At 42.2% G+C, this 15,959-nt stretch overlaps 1 protein-coding gene across 1 annotated transcript in view; it reads right to left on the minus strand.

Annotated features, from left to right (window-relative positions):
• The window catches only part of VAT1L (vesicle amine transport 1 like), a 107,092-nt gene that overhangs the window by 54,994 nt on the left and 36,139 nt on the right, over nucleotides 1-15,959 (minus strand). Inside the window, exon 2 of the mRNA XM_089689819.1 lies at nucleotides 3,011-3,140. Within this exon, the coding sequence (XP_089545945.1) occupies nucleotides 3,011-3,140 (130 nt within the window). The remainder of the gene's footprint in view (nucleotides 1-3,010; nucleotides 3,141-15,959) is intronic.

The following is a 15,959-nucleotide window of genomic DNA, read 5'->3' on the forward strand; positions in this document are numbered from 1 at the left end:
TGTACACTGATTGCTTTAACACTCATAAACGCTGTAAAAGCAATCATTTCTCCTTCTCTCTGACTGCATTCTTGCAGCCACTGAGAAATACTGAGTGAGCTGTGATTGGTCACAGCTTGTCACATGGTACAAGGCTGTCGTGAATAGCCTTGTACCATGTGACCTCTGTGATCATTCACGGATTTCACACGTAGTAAGCAATGATGTCAGAAGTGACATCTTGCTTACTACTCTTCATGTGATCACTGATTGGCCAATCAGTGATTATATGATCGGGACCTCACACAGAGGTCCCGTACAACGATCGGTGTTCCGCTGTGTCCTCCTCCCAGGGAGTGCGCACAAGCAGGGAGCGGGGAGGATGTTTATAAACGGCAACCCACCCCTGCACCGCTCCCGTCCGGACGTTTATATACATGGGCTAGACGGGAAGTGGTTAATTATGCAGGTTCTGTTGCTGAATAGGTTCACACCTAAGCGTGTTTTGCAGAAATGCAGTACAGTCCATTTAATGTGTTACTAAACCCACAACAGTACAATCAGTCTGTATATGCAGTAAAGCATGCTTGTTATACTCACTATGGAACTAAAGGGGTTAATCCTCTGTATTGTGTAAAAAGGCTGTTTGATCCTGTCTTCTCTGCCCCTCCTCTTGTTGAAATGACCACCTGATACAGACTGAATTTGTAGTCACATGCACATACTCAGTTTGGTGTGCATTGCTAGAGAGTTTGTTTTTTGTTGGGAGAGTGAATGTGATCAGCACAGGGCCAATCAGCACTGTCCAGACAGAGGGTCAGGACTTTCACATCCTCCTAGAGCACTGGTATCAAACTGTTGGCCCTCCAGCTGTAGCTAAACTACAAGTCCCATGAGGCATTGCAAGACTGAACGTTACAAGCATGACTCTGATTGGCAGAGGCATGATGGGACTTGTAGTTTCGTAACAGCTGGAGGGCTGCCAGTTTGACACCCCTGTCCTACAGCAGAAAGAAAACTCCTCCTGTAAGCTTTGACCAGTGCCCTGCTGAAGTCACAAGACTGCTCTAACTGCTGATGAGGAAAGGGTATTTAGCAGTTTACATTTACTGAAATAATTGTATTTCTATGTTCTGTGTACTGTGGGAGACCAAATATAGTGAATGCAGGGTCCGGGGAGACCAGATATAGTGAATGCAGGGTGCTAGGTTTAGTAACACTTTAACATAATTTCCTATGGGACATGTTCACATCTGCGTGTTTTCACCCGGTGCGTTTTTTGGAAAGAGTCAAGGACTTTTTTGAATGCAAAAAGTTGCGTTTTTGGTTCTATAAACTTTAATGGAAAAATGGAAAGAAAAATGTAAAAAACAAACAAACAAAAAAAAAAACGTGGCAAAAACACAGGTGCAAAAACGCAATGCAGAAACGGCTCAAACACAACCTATATAGGTGTGAACCTAGCCTTAGTGCCTTCCCTGTATTAAATTAGCCTCAGAACCTGTGTAATTAATATGCGTTCGCGTTTAAAGGAATGAGATGGCAACCCATATTCAGGGGGGCAACATGTTATGAATAGACCAGCCCCCGCTCCCCCAATTTGACAGCTAGCGGGGGATTCTCTCCTTCCACTAGCTGTCAAACTTTAAACAAAATGCGGCTGTGACGCGGCTCCACCCACCTGCCCGCGTCAATCATTCACAGTCCTCTATGAATCAGAAACTACAAGTCCCAACATCCTTAGCAGCTGTCAACTTGTAGTTTTCAATGAACTGCGCTGTGATTCTTCCTGTCAGTTTATCAAGCTTTAACATGTGCTCTGCTGGACCCTGATAGAAGTCACAAGACTGCTCTAACTGCTGATGAGAAAAGGTATTTAGCAGTTTATATTTACTAAAATAATTGCATTACCATGTTCTGTGTACTGTGGGAGACCAGATATAGTGAATGCAGGGTCCTGGAGACCAGATATAGTGAATGCAGGGTCCTTGGAGACCAGATATAGTGAATGCAGGGTCCAGGAGACCAGATATAGTGAATGCAGGGTCCGGGAGACCAGATATAGTGAATGCAGAGTCCTGGGAGACCAGATATAGTGAATGCAGGGTCCAGTGGACCAGATACAGTGGATGCAAGTTCCTGGGTTTAGTAACACTTTAACTGGAATTCTATTATAAAGTTTATCCAAACCAACATAGCTAGTAGTGATTAGTTACACTCAGTTGGACTTGTTCTCCTTAGGCCCCTTTCACACGGGGTGGACTCCATTGAGATTAGCAGGGAATCTGTCCGCTAATCTCTTTCTGATCTCAGGAGAGCGGGAGGATGGTAGGTCCGTGCCCATTCAGTTTATACGGAGCGGGTACAAACACTGCCGCCTCTGCTCTATGGGTGGTCAGGTGAATATGGTCTCTGTGTCCGTTTACACCCAATTGCCCTCCAATCCACTTAAACGGGGGGGGGGGGGGGAAATTCCCTTCTGTTTTTTCTTAGCGGACTGGATAGACTTGGAAGTAGGTGGGTGTAAGTGGACATAAGTCACCAGTCCAGAGTGGTGGATGGAGGATTCGATCAGGTCGGCATGAAAAACTGGCAGGCAGACCTGATCGGACCATTCATATGAAAGGGGCCTTATTCAGTTCTAATAAATGTCAAGAACAGAGAGGGCAACTGGTTCACAGGAGGCATGAAAGAGGTCATCTACATCAAACTGGAAGACTCATCCCTAAACAGGGGTGGGAGCCCTCAACATCACATATAATGCTGTTTTAACATCTGTACCCTGACTTTGATTAGGGGATCATGAGCATCAGTATACAACACCCAGTCATTTTGGGGCAAAGCCACATAGTTGACTGTGGTGGGGAGAAGGCTTTCAAAACCTGGCAACATGCAAATACGGCTGTGTTCAGAAAATAATAAAAACCTGAAAGGGGTTCTAAGTGTTCCCTATATAGGCAAAAAAAAAATGGAGTTTTGGCTATAGATACACCCACATGCCAAATGACATCTGACATAGATAAAATAATACCTCAAAGCCAGTAACATTGGCTCCAAGAGCCTCAATTATTCCAGATAGCTCAAAACCAGGGACCAGCGGTGTTTTCGGAGGATTGTCAATGTTTCCTTGTCGGACCATCAAATCAATGAAGTTCAGACCACTACACAGGAAATAAAAAAAGAAATCATATTATTACAATTAGGATAATCACAACTGGTCCAGTGAAAGCAAAAAGATTTAACTTTTTTTGCGAGATTGAAATGGAACTCAAACCATATTTTGGCTTTGGATAAAGCATCAAATATAGCTGTTAGATAGCAGCTGTTAGAAATGGTTTGTGGTTGGACATGCTAAATCTCCCTTTTTTGATGCATATGGGCCAAAGGAATGGGCTCAAATAGCACTGAATTGCATATGAATTGCACAGGAGTGTGTGATTCATAGTGTGAACTGAGGGCAAGCAATGTTTTCATTAGCACACTGAGCATGCTCTATGCCAGTTGTCACATTACACTCATGCTACATATTTTTGTATACTCTGAGGCCTCTTGCACATTTAACCTCCCTAGCGGTCTGATTATGTCCATATTTCTGTGCTCAAAGCGGTACTTTTTTTTTTGCATGGAAATATGTATTTTTTTCATTTTAGGCCTGTAATTTTTAGGAATAACTCATTGAAATCTGAACAAGAGTCTAGTAAACATCCCGGGTATGTTAAAATTTGAAACACAAAATCATAAATTATAATTTAATAAAAAATCCTAAAAAATAATAATATAATAATAAATTTAATTCAATAATATAATCAAACCAAAAACACTGAAATTTGAAATATAGCGCCAAGTTCGCACATCACTGAGCAAAGTCGCAAAATCGTTTTCAGTGTCTGATGACGAATTTCCCCACGAATCATTATCACTCAATTCTGCAAGTGGTTCTGATTTACTATCGCTGTTCCCTAGCTGGTCTAAAACCGATTTTGACCTAAAGGGACGCTTTTTGGACACCATGGACATTTCTCAGTTTCCAGGCAGAAAGAACAGTAAAAATGCAGGCAGGGCACAGGACAAAGCACTCGGGACAAAATGTATGTGAAATGGTTTGATACAGTAATGTTTTACTATGTGTAGGTCAAAGCGTATAGTGGGATCAAACCCTCAGATCCTCTCAGCATCTACTGATGTCCACTGATCCACTTTCCCCATCCATAGATATCCTTCTCTAGGGGTCGATAATCAAGCAGTGGCTCCTCTTATGGGGTATGGGGTGAGCATAGAGAAACACACATGTGAAAGAACAGCAAGGAGGCACATACCCATACCCCATAAGAGGAGCCACTGCTTGATTATCGACCCCTAGAGAAGGATGTCTATGGATGGGGAAAGTGGATCAGTGGATATCAGTAGATGCTGAGAGGATCTGAGGGTTTGATCCCACTATACGCTTTGACCTTCACGGGTCGAAGCCTGGAGGTAAGAGGCTAATCTAGCCGTGTGTTGGAGTTTCTGCACCTGGAGTCACTTTATGATCACGTGTGCTTGCAATTGCAGTAGTGGTGTCACTCACCCATTGGACATTTTTCTACACATTTTTTATTTTTGTTTGCGTTTTAGTGTGAAATTTTTTGCACTATATTTGCACGATTGATCACAGTTTTATTATTACAATCATTTATTGTTTTTCATGTGTAAGAATTTTTCACAAGATTGCTAATACACTGTGTTTAAACACTATGTTTTTTATGATATTAGCTTTAATATATATTTTTTGATCACTATGACCACTTGATTATTATATTTATATTCATCTCACGGGGTGTATTATATGTGTTATATATATTTAGAAGTTTTTTTGATTAGTATTTTTATTTTAAGTTTTATGAGTAGCGCCACATTTTTTGACTTTTTATTTCTTTAGATCATGGGTATATGATGTAGTGTTGGCGGCTTCTCTCTTTAGTTCATTGAATACAATTTTTGGTGTATAGTAGTGTGAGAGGTTCACACCATCCCTGTTAGTTCATATTATTTTTTATATTTCATATTATTTTTTGGTTATTCAGTAGCGCAGGAGGTTCACACCATCCTTGTTAGTTTTCACAAAATATCGCCGTTTTTGTGGTGAAATTGGTCCCATAGGAATGAATGGTGGAATGTTGAAAACTAGAGTGGGAGCTGACAAAAGCTAGAGTGTGAGCTGAAAAATCGGGACATGATTTCTAAACTGCCATCACTCCCTCATTTTCAAGCCCACCTACACAAATCTTATATCAAAACGTCCAGCTATCCCTGCTGCCACTAAAAATGTCCACAGCTAAGCCATAGTCCTGATAGTTTTCACAATATGACCATTTGTTTGCAACTCACGCCGCCCATTGACATTCATTGAAACTGTACTCTAGCCACCTCAAATTTGAAGGGCAATTTCTAAACTGCGACTGTGCCTTCATTTTTAATATTTCAGAGACATACTATGCATCAAAATGTAGGTCTGGGTCTTGTGATTCTCACAATACAAAGGTGGAGGCAAGAACACCTCACACAATTTCCCCAGAAATTGTAGCTTTTCTAGTTTTTATATATAATTGTATTATATTCAACTTTTCAATTAATATCATAAATTTACAAAATACAAACCAGTAACTTAAAATAACGTTTATTGAAAGTAACACACAAAAATTGGACAGAAAATAAAATGAAATATATATCAAATTAAAAATCGTAAAAACTGTAACTGATGACTTTTAAAAAACAGCCACTCACCAATCCCTCGATCCAGAAATGTACTCACTGCAGACAGTTTCATCGACTGTCCTCGCTCCCTGGGATCCTCAGTGTGGGCACCCAGCTATGACAGTTTGTGGCTTCACAGCCGGGTGCCCACTGCACATACGCAAGTAGTGCTGCGCCTTGTGAATGATTAAGTAGTCCCGTGTCCCAGACGACTACGGGGAGGGAGGAAGGGTACAACTTCTGCTTCTGATCGCCTAGGCAATCATAGCGGAAGTGGGAGCAGGTACCTGTCAAAATCGGGTACCTGCTTTCCAAAGGTGCCAATTCCTCACGGAGAGCCAATACTTAAAGTAGAATGGATGGAGCTCTGCTTTAAATTGACATTTTTGCATTGAAGTCACAAGCAGTCGTTTTTGCATTGTAGTCAATATGACGTGATTTTGCATTGAAGTCAATATGACTTGATTTTGCATTGTAGTCAATAGGACGTGATTTTGCATTGAAGTCAATAGGATGTGATTTTGCATTGAAGTCAATGGGACAGACACAAAGAACTGGAAATTTATGTTGGTATTAAACCCAAAACCGAAAATGTAATACAGTCATGACCAAAGATATTGTCACCCCTGCATTTCAGTCAGATAATGCACCACTTTGCCCCCAGAAAATGATTGCAATCCTGTAAAGATGTGCAAACACAGCTTTAGGCATTCTCATGTTAATTTCTTTTGTTTGTATTATTATGACACAAAAAAGTGGAGAAACAAAACAGCAAATTTGACACATTCCACACAAAACCCCAAAAATGGACTGGACAAAATTATTGGTACCTTCTAAAAATTGTAAGAAATAATTGCATTCTAATGCAGGCCATAGATGGGTCGTTAATCGTCCGATTTTTCGGGCGAAAGAAAAATCGGCCGATTTTCGTACCGTTAGTGGATTAGTTCATTGGCCGTTTTTCGTGTATTTTGCACTTTCAGATTATCGGTTATGTTGGGAAATTTGCGGCCGATTTTTCCCGGCAATGATGGGCAAATCGGACGATCGTTTTAACAATAAAAAATCTGTGCATGAGCTGTGACCTGAGAGGGACAGAAGTTATGGGGTGAACTTTATGATTTAGTCGGACGATTTTTTCACGATTCGTTGGTGGTAACGTTGGCCGAACGAACGACCGATTTTCCGTTTATTGTTCGAAAAATCGTCCGATGTTCGACCCGTCTATGGCCTGCATTAGTTTGTGATGGTCCTGTAATTTGTAATTAAACTCACCTGTATCAATTAACAGGTGATGACAATATAGAAATCACTCCGGCAACCAGTTAAAATGGTGAAAATTTACCCCACCTTTCTGTTGTGTATCTGTGTATGCCACATGGAGTATGGAGAAGAGAAAGAGCAGCAAAGAATTGTCTGAGGATTTAAAGTGGAACTCCACCCAAAATGGGAAGTTCCGCTTTAAAGAATGGTCTCCAGCTCCCCATTAAGGAATGGCACCTTTGGGGAGCGGGTACCCGAAATTGACATGTAACCACTCCCACTTTCGCTGCGATCACCTAGGCGAATGGAAGTGGAAGTTGTCCTTCCCCCTCCCTTCCCATGGTCTTCTGGGACACATGACAGATCCAAGAAGACTACGGGGCCATTCACAAAGCGCAGCGCTACTCATGCATGTGAAGTGGGCACCCGGCTGTAAAGCTGCAAGCTGTCACAGCCGGGTGCCCACATTGAAGATGCCGGTGCCGGGAACACAGGGCGGCCAGTGAAATGGGCTGCGAGGAGGACACTGCGGGATCGTGGGCAGGGGCGGACTGACAACTCATGGGGCCCCCGGGCAATAGGGGATCATGGGGCCCCTGTGTCCTTGCCCAAACTCAAAAAAGCCTATGAAAAAAGTACCAGGGGCATCTCATGGGGCCCCTTACTGACCCCGAGCCCTCGGGCAGTGCCCGAGTTTCCAAATGCTCAGTCCGCCCCTGATCGTGGGACAGGTAAGTGGCTATTTTTTAGTCTCCATGCACACGGGGCATTTTAATAACACTGGTAACTTTAGCTGTGTAAAGTCATGTTAAAAACATGAGTTTTTCAGTGTTTCTTAGCATTTTTGCATTAGCATTTTTGCATTAGCGTTTAGCCGCATTTTTTTGCGTTTGCTAAAATTTTTTTTTTGCTAAAAAAAAAAGTCCAAAAACACCGATTTGCCACCTTATTCAGCGTTAGAGCATTTTTACAGCTAAAAATCTCCTCTAGAAACCCACTAGTTCTTTTTTTTTTTTTTGCTCAGCCAAAATACGCCCCTGCCAAAAACGTTGATTACAGCCTATATATGCATGGACACATAGGATAACATGCTGGGGGGTTTACTAGCCGTAGAAAAAAACATTAAAATCCAAAAACAGCCGCTGTAAAAACATCCAGTGTGCATGAGGACTTAATACTCAGAAGCTACAGTTTTTGTAGCTGCTGACCTTTATTTTTTTACAGTTTGACTGGAACTCTGCTTTAAGAACAAAAATTGTGGAAAGACATGGACAATCTCAAGGTTACAAAGCCATCTCCAGAGATCTTAATGTTCCTGTGTCCACTGTGCGCAACATTGTCAAGTTTACAGCCTGTGGCACTGTAGCTAATCTCTCTGGATGTGGATGAAAGAGAAAAATTGATCAAATTTGTTTTTTTGTTTCTCCACTTTTTTGTGTCATACGAATACAAACAAAAGAAATAAACACAAGAACGCTTAAACATTCGTAATTCCAACAATCTTGTACCCCCTTTGAGGGTTAGGGACTGATGTGAATGTACAATATATATGTAAATCGCTGCGTAAATTGACGGTGCTATATAAGTACCTGAAATAAATAAATCTTCTGGGCGAAGTGGTGCATTACCTGACAGAAATGCAGGGGAGCAGGGGCGGACTGACCATTCGAGCACTGGGGCAGTGCCCGAGGGCCCGGGGTCAGTAGGGGGCCCCATGAGATGCCCCTGGTACCTTTCATAGGCTTTTTTGGGTGTGGGCGAGGACACGGGGGCCCCATGATCCCCTATTGCCCGGGGGCCCCATGAGTTGTCAGTCCGCCCCTGCAGGGGAGCCAATATTTTTGGCCATTACTGTACATTTCAGCTTACCATTCAGTAGATGCGGCGGCTGCATTCGTTTTCTTTTTAGCTTTTTTTACCTCTCATTTCACCTGGTTATCTGGCCAGTATCATACCTCCTGTATTAGTCCACTCTGGATGAAGAAGCACAGGGGGCATCTTTGGACAGCAGTATTGTCAGTCTGGGGGGAAGGGAATTGTTAGATGTCCTAGCAAATTTACAATAGATACAATAACAAATTGAAGCCAAACTCCAGCTAATACTCCCTACTAACTTCACTGCAAAATCACGTCCCATTGACTTCGATCCAAAATTGCATCCCATTGACTTCAATGCAATAACGCCCCCTATTGACTTCAATGCAAAATCTTATCCTATTGTCTTCAATACAAAAATAATCCCTATTGACTTTAATGCATAATCAGTTACAACAAACAGATTTTTTCCTTTTGGGATTAAAGGTTTTACATAAACAAAAGCTGATCATTATAAGCACCCCTGTCCATTGCAAATGGTTTATCTCACCTTCTAACTGCTACATCTGCAAAAAAGCTTGGTCTTTTGAAAAACAACAGACTTACTGGCCAGATCACCAGATGAAAATAAGGGAAAGAAAGCATACTCAACTGGCAGACAACACCCCCCTATGCTCAGGCAGTGGACTGTTCCTCTGCATGTCCACATCCAATGCATGGGCTTGCATTGGACTGGATGACATCAGAGGCCATCTGAGTGCTGGAGCATAGGGGAGAAGAGGCTGAAGTGAGAAGAAGCCTGCATGAGCAGAAGATCAAGTAAGTAAAGTGTTTTTCTGGTCCCCCAGATGTAAATGAGTATTACCCTGGCAGTACGGGGGCAGTCCCTGATTTTTACTTTCCTCGGAGTTCAGCTTTAAGATAAAATACAAATACATTTATGTCAGAAGATAATGAGAAACTGAAGGCATGACAACCAATTCAAAATATACAATTAAGGTAATGTTTCTGCAGTAGGTAAAATTCACAGGGTCAAAGGATTAATTGAAGAACTAAATGCAAAACCACTGATGGAAGTAAGGCCTCTTGCACACTGCAGCTCGAAAAAGCTCAGTACAGCGTTTTGTTTTTATCCAAGGTAAAATGTAGCCCATTATTTACAATGTGCCCGTGCACACAAGCATGTAAACAAGTGCTGCGTATTGCTCAATTAAAAAAAAAGGAAAATCTGCATTTTTAGTCAATAATGTATGCCGCGTGCATGCAAATGCAATATCAGCAAAAATATTCATGAATTTTCCGTAATAATATATTTTGCGCAAAAATGCGCAAATACACACAAAACATATGCCTGGAATTAAGTCCAAAGGAAACAGAGGATCAAACATCAGTACTGTGTGCAAGAGGCCAAAAAGTGACATTAAGTCCTCATGCACACGTGACATTTTTACAGCGGCTGTTTTTGGCTTCTGACATTTTTTTCTTCAGCCAGTAAACCCCCCAGCATGTTATCCTATGTGTCCATACACACAGACTGTAATCAATGTTTTTTGGTAGAAGAAAAACCCAGAACTAGTGGGCTTCTAGAGGAGTTCTTATAGCTGTAAAAACGCTTTAACGCTGAAAAACGCAGCAAACCAGCATTTTTGGACTTTATTTGACCAAAAAAATATTTTTTTTGTGGTATAGAACACAAACGTGGGAAAACGCAGCTAAATGCGGAAAAACGATGAATGGGCTGCTGTGCTCAAGCAAACACGGGCCACATGGCCTATACTAGCGTGAACCTAGGCTCATACAAAGTTCCAGAAAATTGTTTCTGAGTGGAGAAAGCTGTGTTTTTGGCTTTCTCTGGATCCTGTAGTCCCGGATTAGGGTCTGGAGCTTGAAGGTTCTAAAGTGTCTTGGGTGGGATGGAACCTTCAATCCTGTGTCCAGATTTTACTGCATGTCTGCAGCCTGTGTGAGTACAAAGGTTTGTGGGGTCCTTATACACTTAAGCCTGAGGATAGCTCAGAGCTCCCAGTTTGGAGACATCTCCCACATTGGAGACAGATGGTCTCCCTTCTCTGATGGTCAGAGAAGCCCCAGCCAGGAGTCAAGAGACAGGAGGTCTCAATCAGGTGTCAGAGATACCCCAACCAGTAGCCAGGAAGTCTGGTCCCAGGAGTAAGGTCGGCTCCTATCAGGGTGTCAGGAAAACGCCTATCCAGAGGCAAGGAGTGGACCATGTAGTGGGGCGCTGCGACTAAAGGCTAATGCAAGCCATAGACGGGTTGAAAACCGGCCGTTTAAAAAAAAAAAAAAAAAATCGGTCGTTCAACAGGCCGACGTTACCACCAACGGTAAAAAAAATTGCCCGATTTTCGTCCCGTCTACGGCCGGCATTTAATTACTTCTGTCCCTGCAGAGAGTTCCGCTATTATATTTGATATGAAAAAGTATTGTGGTTGCAACAATGTATCCATTTGTATCCATTTCAGATACAGATGTTTTTATTCAGATACAAATAGATACATTGTTGCAACCGCAATACTTTTTCATGTCAAATATAATAGCGGACTGGAATTCTTCTTCTTTTCTTTCTTCTTGCAGGCCACGGCTCATGCGCAGATTTTTTATCAGTAAAAAGATCGGCCGATTTGCCTATCATTGCCGGGAAAATCAGCCGATCGGCAAAATCAGATGATTTTTTTTTTCCCAACTTCACAGATAAAAAAAATGTGCCAAAACCCCCAAAAACAGCCGACCAATTAGCCCATTATTGGTGCAAAAACCAGACGATTTTTTTTTTTTTCTCGGTGGAAAAATCAGCTGATTTTTGACCCTTCTATGGCCTGCATTAGGGTTCATGTACATTAAAGCTGATAAACTCACATTTAGGAGCTTTTCTGCATTTTTTTTCCAGCAGCCCCTGAACTCTCCCAAATGTTTTCCTATGTGTCCATGTACACTATGTCATTTACAGTCGTTTACAGGCAGTTGAGTTTACAGTCGTTTTTTTTACTGCACCAAACTTGCGTTCAGGAGTAGATTTTATCAGCGTTTCAAATGCCAAATGCTTGTAACTGCGTGTAAACACGGCTAACCGCGTTTATCAGCATTTGCATTCAGAAGCATTTTTTAACTGTTCCGTGTCCATATGCTGTCCAGAGCCTTTTTTCATTATCAGAAATGCATGCAAAGCGTTTTCCATGTATTCAAATGGACACGGTACACCAGCGCAGTCAGTTCCAGGTTTTGCGTGAAGGAAAAAATGGTAGAACGTGCCGCATTATGCTCATGATGGGATCCATAGTGAATACAACCAGAAAAGACAGGTCATCTCAACACATACTGCTCTCTCTGCTTCTGCTCTCTCTATTTCTCTCAAAATGTCTGAAATAGTTAATTTTTTACTGTTTTTCAGTGCATTCTGGGCATTTTGGTCTCCTGAGGTTATCTTTAACCTCTAGCCTACAGGCACTTATACCCCCTTCCTGCCCAGGCCAATTTCCAGCTTTCAGCGTTGTCGCGCTTTGAATGAAAATTGCGCAGTCATGCAACACTGTACCCATATGAAATTTTTATAATTTTTTGTGACAGATAGAGCTTTATTTTGGTGGTATTTAATCACCTCTGGGTTTTTATTTTTTCTTAAACAAACTAAAAACAACTAAAAATTTTGAAAAAAAAAAAGTTTTTTCTTAGTTTTTGTTATAAAATTTTGTAAACAATTATTTGTCTCCTTCACTGATATGCGCTAATGAGGCTGCAGTGATGGGCACTGATAGGCTGCACTGATGGACAGTGATAGGTGGCACTGATGAGGAGGCACTGGTAGGTGGCACTGATGGACATTGACAGGCATCACTGATAGGCGGCACTGATAGGCAGCACTGACTGGCACTGATAGGTGGCACTGATTTGCAGCCCTGATAGGTGGCACTGATTGGCATTGATAGGTGGCGCTGACTGGCACTGATGGGTGACACTGAAAGGAAGCTCAGATGGGCACTGATATGTGGCATTGATGTGCACTGGTATGCACTGATATGTGGCATTGATGTGGCACTGATGGGCACTGGCATGAGGCGCTGATGAGCACTGACACAAGGCACTGATGGACACTGACAGGTGGCACTGCTGGGGCTACACTGATCATCAGTGCCCTGCTGATCAGTGTTCATGCCCCCTTCGTGGAAAGCCGATTACCGGCTCTCCTCTTGAGCTGTCAACGTGACAGCTCGATAGGAGCGAAATGCCATTAACTGGCATTTCCCTGTTTACATGTGATCAGCTGTGATTGGACACAGCTGATCACATGACCGAGCCGACATCTTAGGCTCTTTCCGTGATCCATTGTGTCCAAGGGACACAGCGCACCGCCAATCGCCGCGCTCCCTGAGCCGCACATGCGCGGCGAGAATGGGAGGACGTCATATGACGTCCTCCCAGAATGAGAGAACCACCTTGCGTCCGTCATATTACTATATGGCGGGCGGGAGGTGGTTAAAAAAAGCTTCTAACCGCAAACGCGCATAAACGCGGTATGCAAACGTGGCTAAACAGACATTTTTTTAACCTACATTCTCCAGCAGTCAGTTTCCATCGTTCAGAAGTGTTTTCCAAATGTCCTGTGTACATGGAGCCTTAGAGAGCCAAGTGAACCAGGAGAGCTGGGCAACACAGTCAGAGGGACTAGTACGAAGAGCAGTAGTGCTAACAAGGAAGCCAGGTGGCTCGGCATTTTCAGCTGACTTTGTATGTTCATGGTAGAAAACCCTGCCTGAGCAACTGATGTTTATGTGAACCTTCCGTTTTGTTCAATAAATGTTGGCTTCCATGCCCCAAAATCCCATTTGGACTGGTACAACCCATTGGGAAAAAGCATTGGCGCCATGAGTATAATCACCCCAGTACCGATTTATGAGTGGACACATATGAGGGTCATTTACTAAAACTGGAGAGTGCAAAATCTGGTGCAGCTCTGCATAGAAACCAATCAGCTTCCATGTTTTATTGCCAAAGCTTAATTGAACAAGCTGAAGTTTTAAGCTGATTGGCTGCCATGCACAGCTGGACCAGATTCTCAGCGCTCTTGTTCTAGCAAATCCCCTTAGTGATTACCCATACAAACACTACTCTTTTTATTTCTTTTGATGAGTAGCTTTGCTAAATATTTATTTGTTTCTCTCTTTTCTTCGCCATGTAAACCTGCATCGGTCACAATTGCTACCACCTTGTGATTATTTTCCTACAGCGCCGTTATCCATCTCCCCCTCCAGAGTGACAGCTTGGCTTAGCTGAACTGTCATGTATACTTGCCTGGAGATGGGAGGGGGGGGCAGTCAGATTGTTCCTGCATGTTCAGCCACATCTGGATGACTTCTTTGGCACCTTTACAGGAATCTGACTACGGCAATGGCTGAATTTTAAGTAGGACCATTAAGAGTCTCCTGCCTCTTTCTCCGTACACTTCATTTCTTCCCCGAAATAATGAAACATTCTGCTTTAAATGCCTCCATGGGAACGTTAAATACGTGTAGACAGCAGAATGGTTTCTGTTCCTCCAGCAGAAGATAAAGACACATATATCACAAGCAGTGGTCCATACTTGGCTCTGTTGACTTTACACTGGCACTGCCAACGGCCCATTAGAGGTCAAAGAAATATATGACAGTTGTAAAGATGTCAATGCAAAAGGGACATAAAGCCGGGATATGATCACTGTGTGTTGGCTTCTGTAAATAATGCATGAATAATCAGCAAAGATCCTTAGGGATGACTAGTGAGACATTTCCCTTCATTTGCATTGCATTAGGACACAGTTACAGTAGATGGGTTTTAGAGCGTAGCTTACAGAAAACAACGCCATGCAAATTTAGAAGAAACCCTTTACTTCACTTGTGTATTCCTCCAAAAGTCTTGAAATATTTTGCATGTGGGATAATAAAATTGCAAGGGACGTGTCTTGAAAATTAATCTTAGGTATGAATTGGAAGCATCTTCGCTTTATAATTGGGGGAGATATTCCAAATTATAACCTCTTTTACCAAGCTGATATTAACCCCTGTATGTAGGCTTGCTTGTGTTAATCGCCTTTGGCATGTATATTTTTTTATGTATGAACCTAAAAACTGTTTGTTTTTAAGCAATATGTTATTATAATAAACCCAAGAATAAAAATGGAATATATTGCAGTTAACCCCAAGTTCCACAAATTTCAGGCACTAGGGATGGCGACTGGAAATAGCGTTCTGGAACCTGGGTTCACACATTGCCTCCCCCTGACTTCAACGCAAAATCGTGTTCCATTGACTTCAAAGCAAAATCGTGTCCCATTGACTTTAATGCAAAAACACTCCCTACTAACTTCAACGCAAAATCATGTCCCATTGACTTCGATGCAAAATTGCATCCCATTGACTTAGACGCAATAACACCCCCCTACTGACTTCAATGCAAAATTGTGTACTATTGTCTTCAATACAAAAATTCTCCCTATTGCCTTTAATGCAAAATTATGTCCCATTGTCTTCAATGCAAAAATGCCCCTGTTGACTTCGATGCAAAATAATGTCCCATTGACTTCAATGCAAAACCGCCTCCCATTGACTTAATGCAAAAACCGCCTCCCATTGACTTAATGCAAAAACCGCCTCCCATTGACTTTGATGCAAAAATGCCTCCCATTGACTTCAAAGCATAAATGCCTCCCATTAACTTCAATGCAAAATCCTGTCAATAGCAATCCTATATTAACACTTATCTCGCAATCCACTCTACTCTATCACTTGGAATACACTGCTACAAAATCTCGCACAGGACCCTTTTCGTAATGGCACACAAAACACAATACTTGTGGATCAGATCTATGGAAACCACCTCAATAGAAACACACAATATCTAGGCTGTGATGAGAATCTGTGCATTTGAAAATACATCCAGAATCGCATATGTGTGATCCAGAGCAGTTCTATTCACACCTGGGCATTTTAGGATCGTGGCAGAATCGCTGTGATCACAAAACGTAGGTTCAGGTGCCATTCATTTCAAGGGCACCTTAAACGTGGTGCGGTTTTGTCTTGATTGTCTTGCGGCAAATTGCATCATGTGAAGCTTGTCGCCCAAAAGTTGCCTTGCCCTGGGTGCTAAAAAAACACACGCAACGCTAAAAAAACCTGGCT

Source organism: Staurois parvus, unplaced genomic scaffold (assembly GCF_062004578.1).
Source record: "Staurois parvus isolate SC_StPar_1 unplaced genomic scaffold, SC_StPar_1.0 ptg000498l, whole genome shotgun sequence".
Classification (NCBI taxonomy): domain Eukaryota; kingdom Metazoa; phylum Chordata; class Amphibia; order Anura; family Ranidae; genus Staurois; species Staurois parvus.